This window comes from Elephas maximus, chromosome 7, assembly GCF_024166365.1.
Source record: "Elephas maximus indicus isolate mEleMax1 chromosome 7, mEleMax1 primary haplotype, whole genome shotgun sequence".
NCBI lineage: Eukaryota > Metazoa > Chordata > Mammalia > Proboscidea > Elephantidae > Elephas > Elephas maximus.
Genome location: NC_064825.1, coordinates 77,522,914 through 77,532,105, shown reverse-complemented (window position 1 = coordinate 77,532,105; position 9,192 = coordinate 77,522,914). Strand labels below are relative to the sequence as shown.

At 35.4% G+C, this 9,192-nt stretch overlaps 1 protein-coding gene across 2 annotated transcripts in view; it reads right to left on the bottom strand.

The window, feature by feature from the left end:
• Positions 1–4,789: 4,789 nt before the first annotated feature.
• Positions 4,790–9,192, bottom strand: part of ANO5 (anoctamin 5) — a 98,138-nt gene continuing 93,735 nt past the window's right edge. For both annotated transcript variants that reach the window (XM_049890715.1, XM_049890716.1), the window contains exons 21-22: positions 7,434–7,539; positions 4,790–6,311 (exon numbers count right to left, since the gene is read on the bottom strand). In XM_049890715.1, the coding sequence (XP_049746672.1) occupies positions 6,090–6,311; positions 7,434–7,539 (328 nt within the window). In that variant the 3' untranslated portion in view covers positions 4,790–6,089. The remainder of the gene's footprint in view (positions 6,312–7,433; positions 7,540–9,192) is intronic.

The following is a 9,192-nucleotide window of genomic DNA, read 5'->3' as shown; positions in this document are numbered from 1 at the left end:
CAAACCCAGTGCCGTCGAGTCGATTCCGACTCACAGCAACCCTATAGGACAGAGTAGAATTGCCCCATAGAGTTTCCAAGGAGCAGCTGGTGGATTTGAACTGCCGACCCTTTGGTTAGCAACCGTAGCACTTAACCACTATGCCACCAGGGTTTCCCCTCAACATAAAGAAAACAAAAATCCTCACAACTGGACTCATAAGCAACATTGTGACAAATGCAGAAAATATTGAAGTTGTGAAGGATTTCATTTTACGTGGATCCACAATCAACAGCCATGGAAGCAGCAGTCAAGAAATCAAAAAGACACACTGCATTGGGCAAATCTGCTGCAAAAGACCTCTTTAAAGTGTTGAAGAGCAAAGATGTCACCTTGAAGATAAGGGGCGCCTCACCCAAGCCATGGTGTTTTCAATTGCCTCACATGCATGCAAAAGCTGGTTGATGAGTAAGGAAGACCAAAGAAGAACTGACACCTTTGAATTGTGGTGTTGGTGAAGAATATTGACTATACAATGAATTGCCAAAAAAACGAATAAATTTGTCTTGGAAGAAGTACAACCAGAATGCTCCTTAGAAGCAAGAATGGCGAGACTATGTCTCACATACTTTGGACATGTCATCAGGAGGGATCAGTCCCTGGAGAAGGACATCATGCTTGGTAAACTAGAGAGTCAGTGAAAAAGAGGAAGAACTTCACAAGATAGATTGACACAGAGGCTGCAACAATGGGCTCAAGCATAACAACAATTGCGAGAATGGCACAGGACTAGGCAGTATTTCCTTCTGTTGTACATAGGGTCACTGTGAGTCAGAACTGATTCAATGGCACCTAACAACAACAATGTTCTATAGACTTTGATTTACAGGTCTTACACGTACTACATCAAATTTATCTCTACATATTTCATGTTTTTATTGCTATTACAAACGGCATTGCCTTTTGAATTTTATTTTCCAACTCTTCATTATAAAAAAACTTTTTGTGTATTGAGCTTGTATCCTGTGACCTCATTTAATATTAGTTGTAATAGCTTTTTTGTATGTCCTTAAGTTTTTCTACATACACAATCATGTCATGCATGAATAAATACAGTTTTATTCATTCCTTTCCAATTTCTATGCCTTTTTTTCACCTTATTACACTGACTAGGACCTTCAGTACAATGTTGAATGGTTAGAGCAAACACCCTGGCCTTTCCCCTAAGTTTGATGTATCAATCAATTTTCAGTAAACGACTGACTCCTTTGTATCTCAGTTGTCACCTACCTCAGGCAAAGTTCCTTGATATTTTATACCTATATCAGAAGTGTCAAACTTGAGGTCCATAGGTTGAATATTGCCCACAGATATCTTTTGTTTGTCTCCAATGATTTTAAAAGACAAAAAACCCCCGAGCGTATGTTTTGAAGGTAGGAATTTCTATAGAAACAGAAATTAGATTAGTGGTTACCTAGGGCTTGGGGGTAAGGGGATAAGGAGAGACTGCTAATGGGTACAAGGTTTCTTTTGGGAATGATGAATATGTTCCAAAATTAGATTATGGTGATGCATACACTATAAATATACTAAAACATTTAATTGTGTACTTTAAATAAATGATACACAAATATCTCAACAAAGCTATTTTTAAACAAATAATCCTAGAGCTTTAAAAAAAACTCTTCTCTCAGAGACTGTTTCAGCAGGTCTGGAATATGACCTAGGTTGTGCATTTCTAACAAAGAGCCCAGATAATTCCAATGAAGATGGTTATGAACTTCTTTTTGGAAAGACAGAAATACAAAAAAATTTGGAAAGTATTTCAGCTTTTTTTTTCCTCCTTGGGCCCTTCTGTTTATCCATAGTACCTTCCAAAGTAAAAAACAGAAGCAGACAAAACAACAAAAACTATGACCCCCAATTTTCTGGACCCTCCAGCCTTCTTGGAAACCCTGGTGGCATAGCAGTTAAGTGCTACGGCTGCTAACAAAAAGGTCATCAGTTCGAATCCACCAGGCGCTCCTTGGAAGCTCTACAGTGCAGCTCTACTCTGTCCTATAGGGTCGTTATGAGTCGGAATCGACTCAACGGCAGTGGGTGGGTGGGTTTTTTTCCAGCCTTCTTACTTCATGGAATCTGCACCTCTAAATGTGTCAAACATGTAACTTTTTAAAATAAACAAATATATTTATTTTAATGTTTATAAACAAATACAATGACTTAAAAATATTATGAGCACTCATACTCAGAAAAAAATTATATCCATATTTTACTATAAGAATAAACTGAGTTCATGTCAAAATGTAGTTTAAAATTATTACTTTATTTGCTGCATGACTTTGAATATCTTGAGATTTATATACATGTAAACCTCCAAATTTAAGAGCAATTTTCCTGTTTATTCTCCCCAACCCACCTCCCCAAAAAAGTGAAAGGAAGAAAGGAAAAAAAAACAAAAAACAAGAGTACTTATTTTCCATATTAACACCTTGGCACATAATCACTCATAGGAAATAGATACCTAGGTAAACATTTTGAGGGGATCAAAGCAGGACTGTCACAGTCATTAAACCATACTATCCTTTTTAACATTCTCATCAATTTTTATATGATGCTAAAATAACTAACATACTTGCATTATTACACACAAAAGTCGAAGAGTAAAAATTTGTCTCAAAAAGAAAAACATAATAGTTATAGTGATTTATGGTGGCAGGATGCTTAGCGACTTATGGTGGCAGGTTTGCCATGCTATTTCCCTTAATAAAATTCTTTGATAACATAATAACTACTACCAATTAAAAACAATTCTTAGCTTCTTTCAAAACTGTAAATTTCCTTTTGAATGAGCAGCACAAATTCCTCACCCTCAACTAAAGCCAATCAACAGGGATCCAGGTCCACACATACCACCAGACAGTACAAAATGCCTTTGAAATGAAATGTTTACTTTTGACACAATAGTTTTGAACTTGAAATCGCTTTGCTTTCTCTTAACCTCAGTAGATGGTTTGGGAAAGAGACATTCCTCTTAGCACCCACGGCTGCACCCAGCCTCCCTACCACATACCTCTCTCTGCCATAGAAACATAGGATTCCTAAGGAAAGGGCTCTTCTCCTTTCTCCACCCCTTCTCTCCTTCTTCTCCTCCATCTTCCCTTTTATGGCTGGCTGGATGACTTGGCTAAAAAAAAGGACTTGAAAGCTAGGAGTCATGAGGTGCACCGAAAATAAGGCAGCATTCTATTTCATTAAGACACACCCTCCTTGACGCACACCTCTAAAATCAAGGTTTTGAGGAAGTTTCTGTTTCTCGTGTACAAAGAAAAATTGATTAAGGAAAGGATAAGAGAGGGCATTTGAAAAGAATTAGTATTTTTTTTGCTTTTGCACTTAATATTAAGATATCAAATGCTTCCTGGAATATTCCCGAGAAAAAATAACTATGAGTTTGACTGGAAGAAAAAAAAAAAATCTGCCATGCTGATAAATATCAACTTACATTTAGTGGCCAGGTGCTTTTAATTCAGCCCTCCCATAATATTCAGTGGGTTTAACGAGATGAGACAAAATCTACCTGAATCTTTTTCACTCCTGATTTTGGTTAGCACGCTTTCAGGAAAGTGAAACCAAAAAACCAAACTCATTGCCGTCGAGTCGATTCCGACTCATAGAGACCCTATAGAACGGAGTAGAACTGCCCCATAGAGTTTCCAAGGAGCGCCTGGCGGATTCAAACTGCTGACCTTTTGGTTAGCAGCCGTAGCAATTAACCACTATGCCACCAGAGTTTCCCAGGAAAGTGAAGGATACCTGTATTTCATTTTAAAATCTGTGAAACATGGATAAACTTCTGAGTAGGTAATTGAAAGGTGAATACAAAGTATTTGCCAATAACCTTTTAAAAGGATAATATCAACCAATCAGGGAATTATGTACTTATCTAAAAATGATTTCTTTCCTTGGTGGTTTCTTTATGTACTCGAAACACAATACTTGAATTTGTTTGTTTTAAAATTGCGGAGTATAGATAACTTCTTGAGTTAAATTTGCCTTTATTTATTTTACAATCTATCTCTACAAATACTTTTAAGCCATAACAACGAAAGCTTATATCCAATAAACCAATTTCTGTGCTCTCCCTTATTTTTATCAGCACCCAGAATGGAAGCAATACAAGCTGTGTGCAATGTCCAACATCACAGTCACACAGAGGCTAACTTGGCAAGCCAAAGATACAGCATCTTTAGCTTACTTCATGGTAATCTAGACTGTTTTTCTCCCACCATATGAGAAATCATCCTTCAGTAATGAGATAATTTCAAATTACACAAACATATTCATAAAATCTACCCAGTGGATGATAAAATCAGTACTGCCAATACTGGAGTCATTATCTCATGGTTTTATAAAATTCATAATCCCCAGTTCTATATGCTTAATATTGATCATTAGTTAATACCATCTGCCATCTACTTAATACTGGCAATTCCACAAAAATTCATTAGTATCAGATGATCAAACACTAGGTTTGTTTGTTTTTTTTTAAACAAATTGTTGACAAAGTTTCTTTTTATGTGTGTGATTAAAAAACACTATTCTTTTGTAACTGAAGGTAATTCGAAACTAGAGATTCAAATGCTATATAATTGGACTGTATCTCTTACTCTATAGTGGTATATTATATAAAAAAAAAAATTTTTTTTCCACTATATATGTGTGTGTATATTTATATATATACACATATATATATAAACACATATTATGTATATATATACACACATATATACATATACACACAGATTTTTGAAGTGAAAGGACAAGAATAGGTATATATGTATCACAGGCCTCAGTTTGAGAGGAATAATTCAACAAACCATTTGTTTACTTAGCTATCAGTTCTCTTACATCATTCTTGGTTGATTCTCTTTTGGTATTAAACTCTGGTTGGTGATGAGCTGACAGTTTCTCTAAAACAAGTTGACATTTGAGCTGTTTCATCACATCAAATCAACAGCCAACAATACCACTTCTTGTGTGTCAAAGGCATAGGAAAAGGCACTGAGCGTTGTATGAATTGGTGCATCAATAGGAAAGGTCGTGAACTTATAAAAAAGATTCGAGATTACAGCAACGAAATCACATTTCATAAACAGCTTGTACCTAACTTATACAAATAGCTAATGCTGCAAAGGCTTCATGATGCAAAATAGACATACTCAAAGAAAAATGATTTTAAAAAATATTCAACGATTTTCTAGATTAAGGTCATTAAATTAATCAATATACATTGTCTTGCATTCTTTAAATTCTAAGAAAACACATTTACTTCTCTATAATGCCTTTTGTTTACTTGAAGACCTGAAGCAGTCCAATACCTACGTAATGCAATTTTCCAGATAAGACAATTCAGTCTTGAAACTACTGCTACCAAAATATTATCTTTAAAGAATTGACTAGTTAGTCCTTTGTTGAAACCTAAAAGTTCAGTCATTTGAAAAGTCAATTCTGCATTTACCTGAAAGGACTATCTGAGATTTTGATGAGTTTAACTTACTCAGGATGATTTCAGGAACAAACCCCTGGCATGATATTTTACCCAATATTCTCTGATATGTGAGTTTTCTTGTGTCGTCTGATTCTGGTTTTTCATTTGCATGTTGAAAAATGGCAGGATCTGTATGGCTTGGTAGGCCTCTATGCTGCCTTCTGTTTTGTCCTAACATTCTTCTTGATATAAAACAACTCAATAGAATACCATGAAAATATGCAGATGCACTGGAGGGTGATGGGATAGCCCAAGTCCAGTATTCCACTCTAAACTGCAACATCCCATGATTTTCCAACATTCTGCTTCCATATTCACTTTTAACAATCATTTACAGAATCTAGTAAACAATATCTGGAAGGCTCAGCCAATGAAACAAACAAGTGGTACTCTTCCAACGTTACAAAGTTGGCTTCTATAAAAGTGTACAAAAACTTTGAGTTAGAAAAAAACAAAAAGAAGAAGAGTTAAAATTGACCATGGCTTCTGGCCCCTGGCCCTAAACCCAGAGAAAAAAGTGAAGTGAGGCAGGCAACCAGCTGTTTGCTTGTTATGCTGATTACATTGTTGATTTAGCCAGCTGTACTTTGTTTTCCTGGATCATGACTTCCTTGGCGAAAAGATCAGAATTAAGTCTCAAGTTCTCTTTTAATTTATTGAGCTCAAAGTCGTGAAGGATCTTGACAGTCATTAACTTTTCTCGCTTGATTCTCTCGACAACATCTTTGGGAACATCAGGGATCATCCATGCCAACAAAAATTTAACTAAAAACACAACATGCTAAAGGAAATATAAAGAAAAATCAAAGACATTATTAGAATTATGCTGTAATATAGAGAGGTGGGAGAAAGACACAAGCTTGTGTGCATGTGTGTGTGCACGTGTGTGTGTGTGTGTGTGTGTGTGTGTGATCTGCCATGGTAGAACGTCTATAATTAATATCTAAAACTAAAAGCTAAAGAAACAGCAACATAAAGTGCTTCACTTTATAATATGGAGATAACTACTAGAACAATGGGTTTAAAAAGTTAAAATGGTTGCCTGAGGAGATCAGGGTTTAAGGATCGGAAGGAATAGTACATACAACTGTTCTTTATTAGCCATGTATAACTATTCGACTTCTAAAATTATTTACATGTACAACTTTGATAAAAATAAATTAAACTGCAGCTGACTGGTATTTGTGCTTGGGTAAGGCTTTTCTATTATTGGGTTTTACAGTGATAGTGTGATTTATATTTATTTCTCTCTCCCCATTAACATTCGTATTTTTATTATTTGTAACATTCCATTTATAACTTAGTCAAATACCCCCTCTGCATTATTTATATCTTCTTGCATGTCTTATCTCCATACTTATACTAGATATTTCAGAAGGGAAGACACATAATATTATGAACAGAGCATAGGCTTGGGATGAGATCTACCTGGCACTGAAACCAAGCTCTAATATTACCTGAGTAGCCTTAAGAAAACTACTTAATTTCGCTGAATCTCAGATTCATTAGTCAAAGGAGAATGATAAAGTATAGCTTATAAGGTTGTTATGAGAACGAAATGAGATAATATATACAAAGCCTTAAAATAGCTCTGGAAACCATTTTATAGTAGATATTCAATAAAAATTAGTGGGCTTTATTTCCTGTTCCTGAACTCAAGGGAAGAGGCCATATTTTCCTTCTTTTTCCTGTCTCCATGATGTCTTCATTCATAGTTAACTGTGTAATAGGCATTTAACACCCATTGTATTGAAAACATCTCTAGGTTGCTTTTTATGACAAGTAATTCTTTCAAAATAATTTATAGGGATAATGTTAAATTTCTCATAAACAGGTACCTTTAGAAATGTCTATCTAAAGACAGAAGAGAGACTAATTGGAATGAAGGTTAAGAAAGGCTTACTTCCATAACTATGATGAAGGTCATCTTGGCGGCAAGGACATGCCAGAATTGCATATTAGGAGAATACTTTGATTCGTGCTCAGGAGGGTATCTGTAATCTCTGTACCTGAAAAATGGAAATAAGTGCAAAAATTAGCTGTAACTTTAACTGGAAGAGACCTAACATAAGTTCTTATTATTTTTATTAAAAGATCCCTTGGAGTTGGCCACAAAAGCCAGGTCACAGGAAGATAACTGCTACTATGAAACTTATTTTTATTTCTTTGTACACTAAAATCACTGCCATATGATACCTATGTTCGGTGTAGATGTAGCAACAGACTTATAAGACAAATTTCTCCCCTGTCCTTCGAAGACAAACTTGAAAAGAGTTTCTCAAATTTACTGTCTCCATTACCTCTGTTCCTACTCTTAGCACACTTGGATCTTTCCATCATTCCACTGGAACCAATTGTCTTCTGTCATTAAATTCAAGAAACATTTTAATCTTCATCTGATCTTTCAAGAATAGGATTTGAAATTGTGGACCACTTCTATTTTTCTGAAACTCTCCTCTGTCGGCTTATCTGACACTGCACTATTTTGCTTTTCTCACCACCTTTCTGGAATTTTCTTAGTGCTCAGCTTTGTGAGCTCTTTGTCATCTTCAGGGTCACTAAATATTGATGTTTTTCCAAGACTTAGTCCAGAGATATCTTCTATCCTGACTTTAAATTCTTTCCTTAAATGATTTCATTCACTTCAATTGCTACTTAAACATAAATTACTAACAATATATATCTGCAGCCATGATTTTCCTTCTGTGTGCCAGAACTGTGCATCCCTGGGCTTACTTAAGATATTGTATGCCTTACCACCTAATACAGTCCTTGTTCTGTACTCCATATATAAGTAAATATCACAATGAATCATGAACAGGACACAACTTAAAAATCATTCTTGACCCCTCATCCCCCACACTCCTGCAAATTTAGGAACTGAGTACATGGTGATTGGAATGAATTTCCTTTTTATACTGAGCTTTTTGAGGGCAAGAGAAATATTGTACCAGTTTTTTAAGAAATCTTCAGTTCCTAATGCCTGAAACAGTAGATGCTCATTATTTGTCAAGGTTTTGTGAGTAGGTGGGAGAAAGAGCAGTCAAAGATTTTTCTTAGAATTCTTCATATAAATTGGCTTCCTCTATTATTATTATTTTTAATCTATGTAAAAAAAATTTATTTTACAGAATAGAAAACTTAGGTTGAGAGAGGTTATATGCTTAAAGTCACAAAGCTGGACAGTCAGAGAAAAGATAAGAGGCTGAGACCCCTGACTTCTAGCCTGGAGTTCTATTACGTCTTTCTATTTCTATTATGTCATTCAGAACCATCATAGTGAATGAGTCAAAAGAAATATTGTTACTTCTTAATTATCTATAAGTGGATAAGCCATTATATAAAATATCCACAACTTACAACTTACTTATCCTATAGTAAAGCTCTCATAAAGCTGCCTGGTCGTCTCATGTGATAGTCAAGACTGATCATTTTATTCAACAGTTAAATTCTAATGTCAATGCCGAAGACAAAAATATGGGCAAAAATTACCCTTAAGATCTCCAAATCCCTCAGAAAATAGCAATAGCCAACAATTACATAATATTTACTGTGCACCAGTATACACACACACACACACACAACCAGACCCGTTGCCATCGAGTTGATTCCGACTCACGGTGACCCTAGAAGACAGAATAGAACTGCCTCATACCATTTCC